The sequence below is a fragment of the Oryctolagus cuniculus genome, chromosome 2, assembly GCF_051225735.1.
Source record: "Oryctolagus cuniculus isolate XC-2025 breed Fujian yellow rabbit chromosome 2, ASM5122573v1, whole genome shotgun sequence".
Classification (NCBI taxonomy): Eukaryota; Metazoa; Chordata; class Mammalia; order Lagomorpha; family Leporidae; genus Oryctolagus; species Oryctolagus cuniculus.
The window spans coordinates 117,289,459-117,306,024 of record NC_142868.1 but is presented as its reverse complement, the minus strand read 5'-3'; the positions used below and the strand labels follow the sequence as shown (position 1 = coordinate 117,306,024).

Sequence of the window (16,566 nt, the reverse complement as noted above, 5' to 3'; positions counted from 1 at the left end):
CAGAGGGAACTGGTTCTGTTATTCACCATCTCAGGGTGCTGGAATGGAGATGCTGTCTGGTGGGGCTTTCCTTATCTGAAATGCTTGGGACCAGAAGTGTTTCAGATTTGGGAATATTTGCATATGCATAGTATCTTAGGGATGGGATCTAAGACTGAACATGAAACTTGGTTATGTTTCCTATGCACCTTGTACACGCAGTCTAAAGACAATTTTATACAATATATACAAAACCTGTGTTTTGACCACAACCCATCACAGGAGGTCAGGGGTGGAATTTTCCACTTGTGGTTTGTGTCAGCTCTCAAAACTTTTGGCTTTTGGAGCACTTTGGATTCGTAGTTTAGGAATGCTCAGTTTGTACACCACAGGCTCAAAGGGCAGTCACAACGCAGGGAAGAGCACGGAGTACCGCCAGGCACCACGACACCCAACAGCTGGGACTTGGTTCCCCAGGGATGGAGAGACTGAGCAGAGATGCCCGGATCCCACATCCCTTCCCGGTTCCTGGTCCTCAGGAAATCTGGACCCCAGAACATCTCTCCTCCTCCTGTCCCCTGGAAGAGGCATGCCCCTCTCTGGCTTAAGGAGTTTGTAAGGGATCTCTCTTATTTGCATCCCAAAGCATCTTAACTAAGAGGCTCACAAATCCAGAAGTGTGCATGCAAAGCTTCCTCTCCCTCCTTCTTGTCTCCTTGAGGCGACGTGGGGTGAGCACTTCTGCAGAGCTATGAACCGGCCCGGGAGAGGGTAGAATGAGAAAAATAAACACTATACAGTAGATTTGAAAGTTGGCTGGTTGGCCCTGGATCCCCGCCAGCCCCGTGCATTACTCTCTCCTCGCTCTGGAAGTGAGCCACTCCACGTTAAATTTATCATCGCCTTGTTTATGCCTTTAAGACGTTTGAGCCGAGGCCTTCAAAGGAAAGTCGCCAATAAAGTGGACTCTCCTTGGGTCGTTTCAGCAATCTCTCTTTGCTTTATCGGTGATGAGGGTCAGTTTTACTGCCTGCTACTCTCCCACTCTAATTTGCCTGACAAGATAGGCCCCACTAACATCAGACACTCACAAAGATGACATATGGACTTTCTCGCCAGGGGATGATTTTGTCCAGCGACCACAGTTTAAGAGCAAGAGACAGAGGCTTGTTTTTAAAGTGTGGTGATGTTAAATGAGGGTTAAGTGTGAAGCACTGATTCATGCAGAACCCAGAGGGTCAGGGCACTAAGTTACCATTCCCTACCCCATAAGAAAAAAAGAGGAGCCTTGGATTTGGAAGGTCTGAATTAGAAAGCCCACCTCGGATTTTTGCTACAGCTGGAGAAGCAAGGTCTGGCCTCTGATCTAGTCCTTGCCTCCCTGGGAAAACCACAGGAATAGCAATTCCTGGTCCTGGGTCATTTGTTAGGGGGATCAGAGGAGGCAACTCCCATAGGGGCCTCAGAGCTTAACAGCTGGGTCTTCGAGCAGGTCAGGGAGTCAAATGGAAACTCCGTTGGAAAATAAGAACTAATTCCTCTCACCGTGGAGCAAGACTCTATTTTTTAAAAAAGATTTATTTATTTATTTATTTATTTATTTGAAAGTCAGAGTTACACACACACACAGAGAGAGAGAGGTCTTCCATTCGCTGGTTAATTCCCCAAATGGCCGCAACGGCCATAGCTGTGCTGATCTGAAGCCAGGAGCCTGGAGCTTCTACCAGGTCTCCCATACAGGTGCAGGGGCCCAAGGAGTTGGGCTATCTTTCACTGCTCTCCCAAGCCATAGCAGAGAGCTGGATTGGAAATGGAGCAGCCGGGACTTGAACTGGCGCCCATATGGGAAGCCGGCACTGCAGGCAGCGGCTTTACATGCTATGCCACAGCGCCAGTGCCAAGAGCAAGGCTCTTTCAACATGGAGAACTCAATCATCACCCAAAGGTGGTTTCATTGCACTGGCTTTCTAACACCCACAGCCCAACAGGCTGGTGTCTGCGTGTTGCTCGGAAAGTGACGCCAGAGCCGAGGAGGTGTCTGGGTTTTAATCCTGAGCCTCAGAGTCTGGGCTTTTCCTCCAAGGCCCTCAGTCTTTGCATTGAAAGGGGTCTCCTAGGAACGAAATGGAAAGGGAGAGAGTAGGTCGGAAATCAGTGGGTGACCCAGAAAAATGACAAGGAGGCTGGGCAGCAAGTCTGGCTGATGATGTCACTAGTACAAGGGCCACAGCACATCTGGACCATAGACAGACTCTTCTCAGGAGGTTGGCCATGTCCAGGCCTGGACCCTCCCGGACCATGCCCATGCTCTTTTTCCCTGCCACCCCGCCAATCACTCGGCCTTAGGTACGGTAAAGTCCAGTTCACCCCTGCCCTGCCCCCACTCACAATCCCAGCCAGCCGCACCAGCACCATTCGTGAGAAAGGACCCAGGCACCAGCCAGGACTTTTCCTGGCTCTGCTCCTCCTTAAGGAATTGGATGGGGAGCAAAATGGCCTCTGCTGTAGTAGATGTGAGTCAGGCTGACCTCCTCCTCTGTTTTGAAAGATGCACGTCCAAGGCACAGTGTTGTGAAAAGCTTGCTATCTAAACACCATCGTCTTTGTTCCAGGAAACAGCGACTCTGCAGCATGCAGGACAGAGGGGTGACCCTCAAGTGGTTGCCCCTCCTCTGGTCCACATGGCTTGGAACGTTCTGTGTTCCAGTGGGCTTTCATTCACCCTCAGGACTGGGAAGCCCCCACCCCCACCCCCAATGCTCAGGGATTGTTGAGCCTTTCTGTTTTGTTTTTTAAAAATTCCTTTGTATCTGCTCACCAGCAGGTACTCCTGAGTGCCCTCAGCTGCTACGCTCAGGGAGCCTCAGCGCCTTCTGTGAGGCCCACTGGGAGACCTGGTTCCATGCGTGTGTCAACAGCAGGAACAGGACCCCAGCACAGGCTGGCCAGGCTCCTTCCGTAGCAGGACAAGGGCTTGGGGTCCAGCACATGGACTTGTGACATCTCTTTGGGATTCCCAGAGCTCTGCTTTGTTTATTTCAGGCCTTGGTTCTGTTCCAAGGGTTGGTTGATGCCAGATAAATGAGGTGGTGTTGAATCTCCCTGAGGAACTGGTCTTGTGACAAAGTCTACAGAATAAGCTGGGGACTCTGCATCACCCCCACTTTCTTTTAATTTGCAAGTACCGTGTTCTCTTTTGCAATCATTAAATACAATCACTCAGTCCTTGTCCAGCTGGTTTGCATCTGCAAACAGCAAACAGCAGCTCCGTGTCTTACTTGAGAGGGAGGTCAGTGTGTGTTTGCTGATAACCTTATCATCATGCTGGATCACAGATCTCTTCTGAGACTTCATCCTGCTCCAGGGCTGGGCAGACATCGCTTCACTCCACTCTGGTCAGCTCTGCTCTTCTGTGTGGGATTTGGGAACACACCCAGGAGAAACGAAGCAGCCAGGGACAGAAATGAGCAGCTATCTACTGATGGGGGCAAGGTGGGGGACATAACACCCTGCTGTGCAGACCCTGAGGGCACAGTGAGAAGAGTGGCACCTTCTGTTGTTGGTATCAAGAGGGCCACGTGGAGGGCACAGGCTCTGACTACGAGCATCCAGGACCAGGTTGCACAGGGACGAGGGATCACTGTGGAATGTCCATGTGAAGTCTGGCTTTGCAAGGTCAAGGCCAGCAGCTGGGGCTCAATATACAGCCATATCCCAGCAGAGGAGGGATGGGAACTTTGTATTGGGTCCAGGCTCCAAGGTTTTGGAGCCTACTTTTTGTGAGACTGCAACTTGCCTCCATGGTCCAAAGCTGCAGCCACAGGACCCCAGCCAGGACCCCAGCCAGGCAGGCAGCTCGTATGTCTAATGCATCATGATGGGGAGGGGGTGGAGGGAAGGAGAGAGTCATTATCCTCCAGTGTAATCTGTTACTACAGCCGGCAAAATGGGGCGGAGAAGAGAATCAAGTTTTTATCAAGTGCCTATCACATACAGTCACGTGTCACCTCCCGATGGCTCAGTCAGCCACAGACTGCATCTCCCATGGCCATGCCCTAAGATTGTATCAAAAATGACATTATAACCATTCATCCTTAGGAGTGTGTCCTGTGATGGGTACACAGTAGAATGCCTGATGACACACTTCTCAAAATATATGTGGCCATTCAGTGATATATAACTGTACAAGGGTTTCATAGACAAGAACACCAAGACACTCCGCGGTAATGTCCAGCTAAGATCACAGAGCCCCGCCCATGAGAGTCTTCCCACGCCCAGCGGCACAGCCTCTGTAACAAGGCACCTCTCCCACTGCTCTGATGTCCTCTCTCCACCTAAGACAGGAATGTAAGATCCAGGTAGCTGTCCCAACATCACTCTCAAATGAGTTTAGAAAGTCAATTGAGGATGGCTTGAATACAAGGAAGAGGCAACGTGTATGTAGAGTTAAGCACCAACAGTCTTTAGAAATCAGTTGATTATTCCATCAATCCTTAAGGAAAGACGGCAGGAAACAAAGAGAAGTGACCCACGCCTGAGTTGCTCAGATGCAGCCGAGCTGCACTCTCAGAGGCCAACGGAGAGCTGCAAAACACAGTCCCACTGCACAGTGAAGGTTTGCATCCTGCCCAAATGAGGCCGTTTTGATCCTCCACATACACACACTATTTAGAAACCAGAATGCAGAGCACAGAGAAGTGTAGGGCTCTGGCCACTGGGAACGCCACACAGCTGCAGGCCAAGGCCGTTGCTGGGTTTGCTGACTCGGGTGCAAAGCCAGCTCCTCCCTGACTTAACACAGAGATATGGGGTAAGTCACTTAACCAAATCCCACTGCATTTCCCTCAACCATACAATGGGAGGAAATAGCAGGGGGTCATCTCCAAGGGTCTCACGGGAAGAGAAGGGTTTATCTGGTCCTGCCTACCAACCTCTACCACCACAGGGAGGCTCCGTTTAACTAACACTAACCACCAGGCAGCTCACCCAGACGTGTCTATGGACATCTGCAAAGTGAGGGAGCTGCCCGAGTTCCCACGGATGCAAAGTCACAAGTTAGATTCAAGCTGTGCTCGTCCCAGGAAGGAGAATGCAGCTGGAGCAGAGGGCAGAGGCCAATGCACAGCCGTCTGCACCACAGCATGGGCTCTGCAGACAGGCCCTCGGGGTTCAAAGTCGGCCCCTGGACAATCTCTTTATTCTTCCGTATTTCCTCTTCCTGCCTTCATTTGGGTTAATTAGTATTGTTATGATTTGATTTTGTTTGGGTATATTTCTTTGTCGTATTATTTAACTGATAGCCTCAGAGACTATAAGGGTTATAAACCTTTAGTTACCACTATCTACTTTCAAGTGATGCTATAGGACTTCACATACAATGCAAGAACATTAAAATAAAACTTCCTTTTCTCCCTCGTGGACTTTCTGATATTTTTGTCACGTTTTGGTTTTGCATGTGCTATAAACCTCACATTACATGGTTAGTGTTTCTGTTTAAATAGTTAATTATCTCTCAAAGATGCTTAAATACCTAGAAAAACACATATTTACTCATATAGATACTCTTTGTGGTGTTTTTTATTCCTTATGCAAGTCCATATTTCTCTTTGGTATCATTTTCCTTCTGCCTGAAGACCTTCTTTAGTATTTCTTTAAAAAAAAAAAGGTTTTGTTGTGGCACAGTGAGTTAAGTCTCTGCCTGCATCACTGGCATTCTGTATGAGTGCCTTTTTAAGTGCCGGCTGCTCCACTTCCAATCCAGCTCCCTGATAATGTGCCTGGGAAAACAGCATAAGACGGCCCAAGTACTTGGGCCCTTGCAACCCACACGGGAGATCCAGATGGAGTTCTTGTCTTCTGGCTTCAGCCTGGCTCAGGCCCAGCTGTTGTGGCCATTTGGGGAATGAACCAGTAGACGGAGGATCTCTCTCTCTCTCTCTCTCTCTCTCTCTATATATATATATATATATGTATGTATGTATATATATGTATGTATATATATATATAACTCTACCTTCAAATAAATTAATCTTTTTTTTTTAAAGAAGTATTTAAGGCCGGCACCGCGGCTCACTAGCTAATCCTCCGCCTCTCTCACTATCCACTCTGCCTATCAAAAAAAAAAAAAAAAAAAAAAAGAAGTAGGAATGATTCATTGCCGATTGACTTTTACTATATGAAAAACTAAAGGGTGCTGGCATTGTGGTGCAGAAGGTTAAGCTGCCACTCACGGCACTGGCATCCCCTGTTAGAGAACCGGTTTGAATACTGGCTGCTCTGCTTCCCATCCGGCTTCTTGCTAGCATGCCTGGGCCCCTGTCACCCATGTGGGAGACCAGGATGGTGTTCCCAGCTTCTGGCTTTAGCCTGCCTAGCTCTGGCTGTTGTGGCCATTTGAGAAGTGAACTAGCAATGGACGACATCTGTCTGTCTCTCTCTCTGTTGATCTTTCAAAGGAATAAGTAAATAAATACTTTTCTATGGTGTTTTTTTTTTTTTTTTTTGACAGGCAGAGTTAGACAGGTGAGAGAGAGAGAGACAGAGAGAAAGATCTTCCTTTTTTTCGTTGGTTCACCCTCCAATGGCCACTGCGGCCAGTGCACCGTGCTGATCCGAAGGCAGGAGCCAGGTGCTTCTCCTGGTCTCCCATGCAGGTGCAGGGCCCAAGCACTTGGGTCATCCTCCACTGCACTCCCTGGCCACAGCAGAGAGCTGGCCTGGAAGAGGGGCAACCGGGACAGAATCTGGCACCCTGACTGGGACTAGAACCCAGGGTGCTGGTGCCCCAGGTGGAGGATTAGCCTAGTGAGCCGTGGCGCGGGCCATTCCTACTTTTAAAATTCTAAAGCTGTCCTTATTGTACTTCTGTGGATCTAGAATTTTTGATTGATTTCTTTTCTTTACAGGTGTCCCAGTGTCTTCTTCCTTGCCTTGTTTCCAGTGAGACATCCTCTGTCATGGTTGCTGTGTTCTTTTGTATATACACATCTCTTCTTTCCTGGGGCCATGGATGTTGAGGTATTTCAGATCAGCTGGTAGTGGAAGGCTCTGTTTCTGCTCCGGTGTGAACACTGGACACAGCTCCCTCTAATCCTCCCAGGAGATTCCTTCCTCAGCCCCACGTCATCCCCTTGCACACATGCACCAGTCAATATCAGCTGACTATGCAAGGAGGACCTGCTGCACACGTCGGAGCCCTCTCTCCATCCAGTTCTCTCTGTCTGCTCCTCTCTCCTCTGGATGCTACCTCGTTGGTTTCCATGGACTCTCATGTCCTCGACTCAGGCAGTCCCTAGGCTCTGTCCTAGTTAAGAAAACTGGGGCAATCCCAGGGCCCACTTGACTTTTTTCCTCTCTCTGAGACCACTGTCCTCGTGGGAAGAGAAGGATTACAATTAGGCAGGAGAGAGAGGTGCGCAACATGGTGACTATAAAGATAATATATGAGTACTGCAAGTATTTTTAAAAAGCTAAAAGAAAGGACTTTTGAATGTTATCACCATAAATAAATGCTAAAGGTGGAGATATAGTTACCTTAATATAAACATCATACAATGAATACATGTATGAAAACATTACATAGTACTATATAAACATGTATAATTTTTATGTAAGAGAAGTCTTCAACAATTCATGGAGCATGCATATTATGAACAAGCTATACATAGTATTCAATTTTTAAAGACTTATTTATTTATTTATTTGAAAGGAAGAGTTAGAGACAAGTTTTCCATCTACTGGTTCACTCCCCAAAATGGCTGCAACAGCTGGGGTGGGGCCACGCCACACCCAGGAGACAGAAACTCCAGCTGGGTCTCCCACATGGGTGGCAGGGGCCAGAGCACCGGGCCATGTTTGTTGCTCTCCCAGGTGCATTAGCAGGAAGCTGGATTGGAAGTGGAGCAGCCAGGACTCTTGCCAGCATTCATATGGGATGCCAACCTTGCAGGAGGCAGCTTTACCTGCTGCACCATGCCTGCCACCAAGACTTCAAGTTTTTTGCATCAAAACAAAATAATATTTCTATTCCATTTTCCATGAACCTTTTGAAGTATGCTTTTATCAGTTAAAGAAAAAGGAATTAAATGAAAGTACTGCCCTTCACTGCCTGACGTCGGTGTCTTGCAAACTGCTGAGTACCCATCTCTGGCCAAGAGTGAGGAGTGTCACCCAGGAGGCTGTGTCTGCAGTCTGTCCCTACTTGGTCAGAGCCCTCAGCACTCCTGTGACTGCCATCACAGGGCCCTGCACTTCCAGGCACAGCATGGGGCTCTCTCTGCACACTTCCTGGCCGACAGCACAGGGAACACACACCCTGTTCTGCACATTAAGAGACCTTAGCAATACTTTAATGATTCTTAACCAGCAGTCCTAACAGCTATGAAATGTTGCTATGAATTATGAATGTCCCAACCACTATTCTTCACTCAATGATCAGATTTTGTAACTCTTTCCTTTTTAGTATGAAATCGCATTTATCCTAGGCTTCATGCAGAGAAAGGTGACAGGTGGGGCTGAAAAGGCAGAGATAGAAAAATTAGAGCTTGGAAACAAAAGGGGTGAAAAGACTAAATTAGGATCTGATTCCAAAGCTTCATTTCTGCTTGTGGGCTCCATTACTGATTTCACTGCAACAAAATATGACTCCTGCAACGTTCAGCACCCAAAGGAAGCAAGAACTGCCCAGATCCCAGGGGCAACAGCAGACCTACGTCTTCCTCCTGACTTCCCGACCCAGGGTGGTAATGTTTTCTAAAACTGACCACCACAGGGGCCAGTGCTGTGGCGTAGCAGGTAAAGCCACCACCTGCAGTGCCAGCATCCCATATGGGCAGCGCCAGTTCAAGTCCCAGCTGCTCCATTTCCAATCCAGCTCCCTGCTATGGCCTGGGAAAGCAGTGGAAGATGGCCCAAGTCCTTGGGCCACTGCACTCACATGGGAAAGTCAGAAGAAACTCCTGGCTGTTGGCTTCGGATTGGCACAGCTCCAGCCAATGCGGTCCATTGAGGAGTGAACCAGCAGATGGAAGACCTCTCTCTCTCTCTCTGCCTCTCTCTCTCTCTGCCTCTCCTCTCTCTGTGTAACTGCCTTTCAAATAAATAAATAAATCTTAGAAAAATAAAATAATAAAATACAATCAATCGCCATATGTTATGGAAGCTAAATGTGTGGAGGAAGTCTCAGACTCCAAGGGTTTCCAGGGTGAGGGTGCTGAGGCCAGGAACTCTCTCCTATACCAGACAGAAATGTCTGCCACACACATTCCTTCCTCCCCAGATCAAAAACAGCCACACTGTTTACTTTTTGTAAGCATCAGTGCTTACATTTACAGGTTGTCATCTCTTCCATCTTCAAATACAAAGGCTTCAGTCTCAAAAGGGTAAAGCAGTAACATTCCCCTGAACATGGGATTATCAGAAGAGATGGTCCGCACATAACTCACCCCCTAACCAGGGATGGCTGATGCATTCACCTGAAACTCCAGCTTTTTATCAGAGACAAACTTTGCTGGCCTGTAGCTCTCAGGTATCCATAGCAGACCCGTTCTGTTTGATCAATGAGTCTGGGCTGTTTATGGAACAGCGGGCTGTGACACACCCGCAGGTCACGAAATCAGTTGAATGCAACATGACAAGATTTTCTGAAAATGATACAAAACAAGAGGAAACTACTAGAGCACATCATATTAACAGGGCTAGCACAGTCATGAAACGTCTCTGTTTAAGTTCGTGTATGTGTGTTTGTAAATACTGGGATATAATGAGAAGTGTAGCTTTTTCTTTAAGTCATGGTCAAAAGAACTGGAAAACTACCAATCCAGAAACTATTCAGTGCTCCGTGTTCGACTGCTGGTGGGAGTGGAAGTTGGTATAACCTTGCTGAAAATACCAGTATCATTTAAATACTTGATCCTAAGAAAACAACCATAGGTATGCAAAAAAGGTTACTCCTAGAAAGTTTTCTATAGTGTTGTTTATAGTCATGAGAGACATTAATATGACCTGAAAGATTGGTTGAATTACTTATTGTACATGATCTATTTAAAACTCACTGCGGGGTGGGGGGGTATTGTAGCACAGAGGGTTAAGCTGCTCCCTGCAGTGCCAGCATCCCACGTGGGCGCCAGTTCGAGTCCTGGCTGCTCCACCTCCAATCCAGCTTCCTGCTAAGGTGCCCGGGAAGCAGCAGAAAATGGCTCAAGCGTGTGGGCCCTTGCACAGACATGGGAGATCTGGATGGAGTTCCTGGCTCCTGGTTTGACTTGCCCCAACCCTGGCCATTGTGGCTATTTGGGAAGTGAACCAGCAAATGGGAGATTCTCTATTTCTCTGTCTCTTTCTCTCTGTCTCTCTCTCTCTCTCCCCCCTTATCTCTCCCTCTTCTCTGTAACTGTCTTTCAAATAAAAAATCTTAAAAAAGCTTTACTATGAAAGTGTGATAAGAAAAAGTACCCATCTCAGCTCTGGGGGGAAAGAGGAGGTTACAAATGTTACACAGACATACAGAACACACAGGAAGAATAAAGTGCAAAAAGTGCAAACAGCAGCCGGTGCCGCAGCTCAATAGGTTAATCCTCCACCTAGCGGCGCCAGCATACCGGGTTCTAGTCCTGGTCGGGGCGCCGGATTCTGTCCCGGTTGCCCCTCTTCCAGGCCAGCTCTCTGCTGTGGCCAGGGAGTGCAGTGGAGGATGGCCCAAGTGCTTGGGCCCTGCACCCCATGGGAGACCAGGAGAAAAACCTGGCTCCTGCCTTTGGATCAGCGCGGTGCGCCGGCTGCAGCGTGCCAGCCGTGGCGGCCATTGGAAGGTGAACCAACGGCAAATAGGAAGACCTTTCTCTCTGTCTCTCTCTCTCACTATCCACTCTGCGTGTCAAAAAAAAAAAAAAAAAGTGCAAACAGCAATTGTCTCTGAGAAGTATAATTATGGGATATATTTATGTTCTTCTGTATTTACAAAAATCTCTATAAAGGATATGCATTACTTTTGTAATTGGAAGAAATAATACAATAAATGTGATTTAAGATCTGCATTCTCCAACACAGATGATGGCCACTTTAGGCAACAACAAGAAACATCCACGCTAGCAGCTGAGAGAAACAGGATTTCCCAGGCTTGTATTGTTAGAGTACAGGTGAAAACCAATAGCATAGGAGCTGAGCATGAAATTCAGATCAGGTCTTGGTAAATTGTTCAATAATTTCCTACCCTATCCTCAAGTCCCTGTCTCCTGAACTAGACACAGTGACAACAGGATTTGTTCCCAACAACTGAGCTGTTGACACAGACCTGTGAAGCTCCTAGTGCCAATGTCCATGCCCTGAATACGGGTGGCCTATTTCTTTTCAAAAAAGGAGGACTGGACACGCACATTCACTTACTGACTCCATCAACCAGCACCTCCGTCCATAGACTCCTACGGATAGATGCTACTCTTCATCCAGCTACAAGCTGCTATGGACAACACCACAGCATTTCTTCCCCCACAAAAGTAACAAAGTCGTACATTTAAAACAAAGTCTTTGGAGTAAAACTGTAATAATAAAGCAATAAGAGAACAATGGGGTCAACTTTTGTGGATTAATCCCAAATTCCAAAGAAAAATGGATGTACAGAGTATTTATTCTTCAGAGGAGAGTGAACAGGTCCAGGGGTAGATTGGGCAGGGGGAATAACTTCTAATTCTCTAAAGCCCAGTAGGGTAACTGTGGTTGACAACAATTGATTGTGTATTTCAAGAGCACTGGTGGAGAGGATTTTGAATGTGCCCAACAGGAAGACGGGATAAATGTCTAAGGTGACGGATGCACCAGTTACCCTGATCTGATGCTCTTACACTGTGCACACGTCCCAAGATGTCACACTGTACCCCACAAATATGTCTGACTGTGTCAACTAAAATGCACATATAAGGAACCTCTGAGTCCTCTGAACAGGCACCGTAAGCAAAGCACACCCTCCCACACTGCAACAATTTATGGACAAGAAGTTGTCAAAATTAAATGGTGGCAGCAGAGATGTCCAGGGAACACCGCTTTATGAGTGGTGTGACAGATGAGTGTGTGGGAGGGTGAGCAGGGCACAACAGAAGAGCACTGGAATGGAGGCTGTGTGAGGAAACAGTACCATCACACAGAAGCCTTGAGAAACCCAGGCCCCCTCGCCAAAGAACCTGTTCTACCAAGATGCTAAATTGGGTCATGTGCCTTTTTTATACTAAATTTTTCATTAAATAAACTTTTGCAATAATTAAATATATTTCAAAAGAGAAAAATGGATACATTCATTCACTCCATTAAGCAGTCCACCTGTCCATTACTCTACCTCTCTGGCAGTCTGCAGGTGAATCTCTCATCACTCAGTCCAGGGCTGCTTTGAAATGCCCCACACTAGAGTCAGCCGGCTGCAGACATGCGCCCTGCCCTCACCGCCCTCCTATCCAGCCTCAGTATACTCATTTGTAAAATAACAATAGAGTTAATACTCAATCATGCCTATGAAGTCTCCAAAAAATCCCTAATATATGTGAGTTGGACAGTTTCGAAGTTGGTGAACTGATCTATACGCTGAGAGGAGTGGGAGTAGCACACCCCAACTCCATAGGGAGGGAAGCTCTTATGTTCTAGACTCAGTCTATGCACCTGTTCATCTAGCTGCTCATTTGTATCCTCTAAAACATCACTTATAGTAACTGGTAAATATGTTTCCCTGAACACCCAGAGCTGTTGTAGCAAATTATTGAATGTAAAGAGAGGATCAGGGGTTTATAGCTCAGGGTGGTCATGGGGAGCCAACGCCAGGATGGCTGAGAAGGAGCTCTGGCCACAGGGTGAGGTCGAGCATTTGGGGCAGCCCTGCCTGGGTTCAGGATGGACTGAGAGAGAACACGGCCCTCCAGAATGCACGCTGGGGCCAGGATGAGGACTGGGGTGGGGGTCGTGAGGACCTAGAGGGGTACAGGGGTTCTCTCTGTAGGAAGGCTGTGAAAGCCTAGGAGCGTGAGGCCACTGGACACGCAGCCCATGGAATGCACCAAGGGAATGAGCCCAGGGAGGAAGACCAGGCTGGAGGACCACAGATGGCTCAGAGTGGACCCTCAGGTGGAACCACCCATCAGGGGTGAGCAGATCTAGCTGGCTCGGTGCCCCCAGCAGTGTCCACTCTTCCCTCTGGAGGCTGGGGGCTCACTTCAACTCTTGCCTCTCCCCTGCTGACCAAACCTTCTTACTCTGCCCTGGAATCTGCAGTTCTGTTCTCAGCTGCTGCCCATCCACTGGCTGCAGAGGCAGTCACCTCCCTGGTGCTGCAGGTGGAGACCAGCAGCCTGGCAGGGGCTACCTGACCCAACAGGCTGCTATGAAAGACCGTGAGGAGCCATTGCCACGGCTGCCCCGGAGGACCTGGTCTTCTGCCCAGCTGCGCCCCAGGGCCAGCTGCCACTCTATTCTCCATTCTCTGTCTTTCCTTTGTGGATTCCACACAACATCCCCGCAGGAACAAAGCAAACATTCACCACCATCACATGGTAGACACAGCTGTACTTAGGCACCTTCAGGGACACAGTCACACTGACTTTCAGCTGAGCAGGCACCATGGTTCACGCGCACAAGGTCCCCAGGTCCGGCTGCAGCTCTTGTTGGGAAGGGCGAGCCCCTCCTGACCCCTCCCCTCTCACTTCCGCATGGGATCCCTGGCTGGGACAGAGGGCGGGTGTCCTGGAAACTCATCCTGCCTCTCACTTTTCTCCAGCTACCCCTGACTTGCTCTTGACCTCTTCCTCACCGGAAGCTAAACCTCTTCAAGCTCCCATTCAGCTACAGGGCTGCTGTTTTTAAGCAAATACTCAATGGAGTTGGCCATGAGATCCAGATCAAAGCCCAGTAAGGCCTCCCTCCTTCCCCCATCCTCTGGGAGGCAATCGGAGGTCCCAGTAGCTGCCACATCTGCCCACACTGGGATAAAGTGGGGGATCCCTGGGGGGCATGGCTGTAGGGAATCCCAGATTCCAAGGCAGCTGATGTCTCTGTGTCCGGTCCTCAGAAACCCTGCTTAGGTCCACCTTCCCACCCCTCTGGGCCCCCACAAGGAGAGAGACTCCTTGCAACCTGCAGGTGCCTCCCCTCAGGAAAATGGGACTGGAACACAGATCCCAGCTGCCCTTGGAGCCTCACTTCCTTCCGCAAAGGTTAATATGAGGCTTCCTCACACCTTGTACCCCTGCCTACATAACCCAGCCTGAGGCCTGGGGCTGGGGTCATACCAGTCTCCACACACTCTGCCCTCTCGCTCCTTCCCATCTGTGGGGACTCACGGGGGTCATTTCCTGTGCCCCACCCCCCCCACTTCCCCAGGGGATTAAAACAGCAGGGCAGAGCTTTGATCACGGGAACCCTCAGTAATCCTTTCCCATACGTCAACCACCACCGCCAAGGTCAATGGTAACTTCCGAGCGTCTGAGCCAGGCACTGCAGACCAAGCACTGTACTAATGTGGTCTCTATCAGCCCTCGCAGCATGGTATGAGGGCGACACGCTAGACAGCAAGGCCAAGAAGAGAGGTGCCAGAGACCCAGGAGCAGTCGGATGGCCACCTGCCTCCACCAGCTATGCGATGCTCCCTTAAAGTGTGCTGTGTAGCAGGGACCCCCGGGGGCCTGTGGGGGACCCGCTGGACCTGCCAGGCCTTGGGGGCTCACCATGCCTCTGGTGAGGGGACCCCCGGGGGCCTGTGGGGGACCCGCCGGACCTGCCAGGCCTTGGGGGCTCACCATGCCTCTGGTGAGGGGACCCCCGGGGGCCTGTGGGGGACCCGCCAGACCCGCCAGGCCTTGGGGGCTCACCATGCCGCCGGTGCACTCTCGGCAGTCCTGCAGACAGCTGATGTTCTCCCAGGTACTGTAGGCCTTCAGCCCCGCCACCAGCGCCTGCAGGGAGCGACTGCTGACGAGCTCCTTCCCCTGGAAGATGTCCTCATCCAGGAGGTCCCCAGCATACCTGCAAGGCAAAGCAGGGTCCTGTGATGGGCGCCACAGCCAAGGACGCAGCAGCGGAGTGGCACGCCAGGGGACAACAGTCCCATGTCGCGTCCAGGGTGGACCTCAAGGCTACCGCAGTCACCCAAAAGGGTCCACACCCCGGCATCACGAGCGCATCCACAACCTGCACATCCACCACTCTGTCCTCCCTTTGAAAGCCTCTCCTGTACCTGTCCTGGTCTGCTTTTCTGCTGGTCCATTTATATACCTTGTGGCTTGCATCAGCATCTGATTTGGCACTTTCGCCGCACCCCAAAGTGGGCACTGTGTTTAACTCTCCACCACCTCTTCTGGTCCACACCTCTAGAATCATATGCCACATTATTTTCTTAGTATTCACGTACCCCAAATGTGTCCCATGTCTCTTGTCTTTGTAATCCTTTATTACAGTTATGTTGAAAATTCTGAAACGGATTGAGCAAGGGGTAGAGAAGTGGCCCCCAAAGACGTCCACCTCCTCATCTCTGTGACCTATGAATAAATGACCTCAAATGGCAAAGCAGACTTTGCAGATGTGACTCACTGAGTGATCCTCAGAACGGATGAAGGGATAATCTTCGATGATACAGGTGGGCCCCATGGACTCACTCGGGTCCTTATCAGGGAGAAGGGGCCCTGTGGATGCACAGGGGACCTTGCAGGGGAGGGAGAGGCAGTCAACAGCGTGGGAAAATGAAAGCCATCAGCAGGATGCAGCCTGAGAAAGACCCAGCTGGCCATCGCCGACTTGGAAGGTGGAAGGGGCCGCATGCGGTGTAAGGAGACGGCCGCCAGGAGCCAGAACAGGCCAGGACATGGACTCTCCCCAGGTCCTCCAAGAGGAAGGTACTTTGCTGATACCTTGACTTTAGAACAGTGAGACTCATTTTGGACTTCTGATTTTACAACCTCAGGTTAATAAATTAGTGCTATTTTAAGCCACTGGGTCTGTGGCAGTGAGTTACAGCAGCAACAGGAAATCAGTGCAGTTTGAGACCACTTCCTTTCCTAAAAGGACGGTCATGATTTTCCTTCATTGTTCAGCCACCCATGGGCACAAGTACCATGCGGGGCGAAGTGATGCTTGCAGCTCTCCCTCCACACAGACGTCTCCCCACCCATGCTCATCTTCTTCTTTACCAGATTTCAAACCATCACAGTTGGAGAGCTCAGCTTTTGCTCTCTTCCTCCTCTTGAACACTTTTCTTTCAGTGTCATTTAAAAAATTTCCCTTTAAAATGAGTTACTGTCCATAGCAACCACTAGGAAGAAAAGCTTTACTGAAAATGTTCTCAACCAAACCCCAGGACAGAGAGGAAGCCTAGGCACTGAAGGCAAAGGGATCCACACGCTGGGGCAGGTACCTCCTTCATCTATAGGACCCAGGGAAGTACCTAAGGTACAGCCTCATGGGATCTCGTCTTCAGCGGAAGCCCCAGAGGCTGGAGACTGACAACAGTGATGGCTAGAGGTCCTGACTCACTGACTGCTCTCCATCAATCAAGCGTCACCCACTGACATGATGAGGGGTGGTTCCCAACTTAGGATGGTTTGACATATGACTTTTTCACTT

The 16,566-nt window shown here is 49.4% G+C and overlaps 1 protein-coding gene across 7 annotated transcripts in view; it reads right to left on the bottom strand.

Annotated features, from left to right (window-relative positions):
- ACOXL (acyl-CoA oxidase like) overlaps positions 1 to 16,566 on the bottom strand; it is a 371,290-nt gene that overhangs the window by 168,016 nt on the left and 186,708 nt on the right. For all 7 annotated transcript variants that reach the window (XM_089326093.1, XM_089326094.1, XM_089326095.1 and 4 more), the window contains one exon: positions 14,820 to 14,973. In XM_089326093.1, the coding sequence (XP_089182219.1) occupies positions 14,820 to 14,973 (154 nt within the window). The remainder of the gene's footprint in view (positions 1 to 14,819; positions 14,974 to 16,566) is intronic.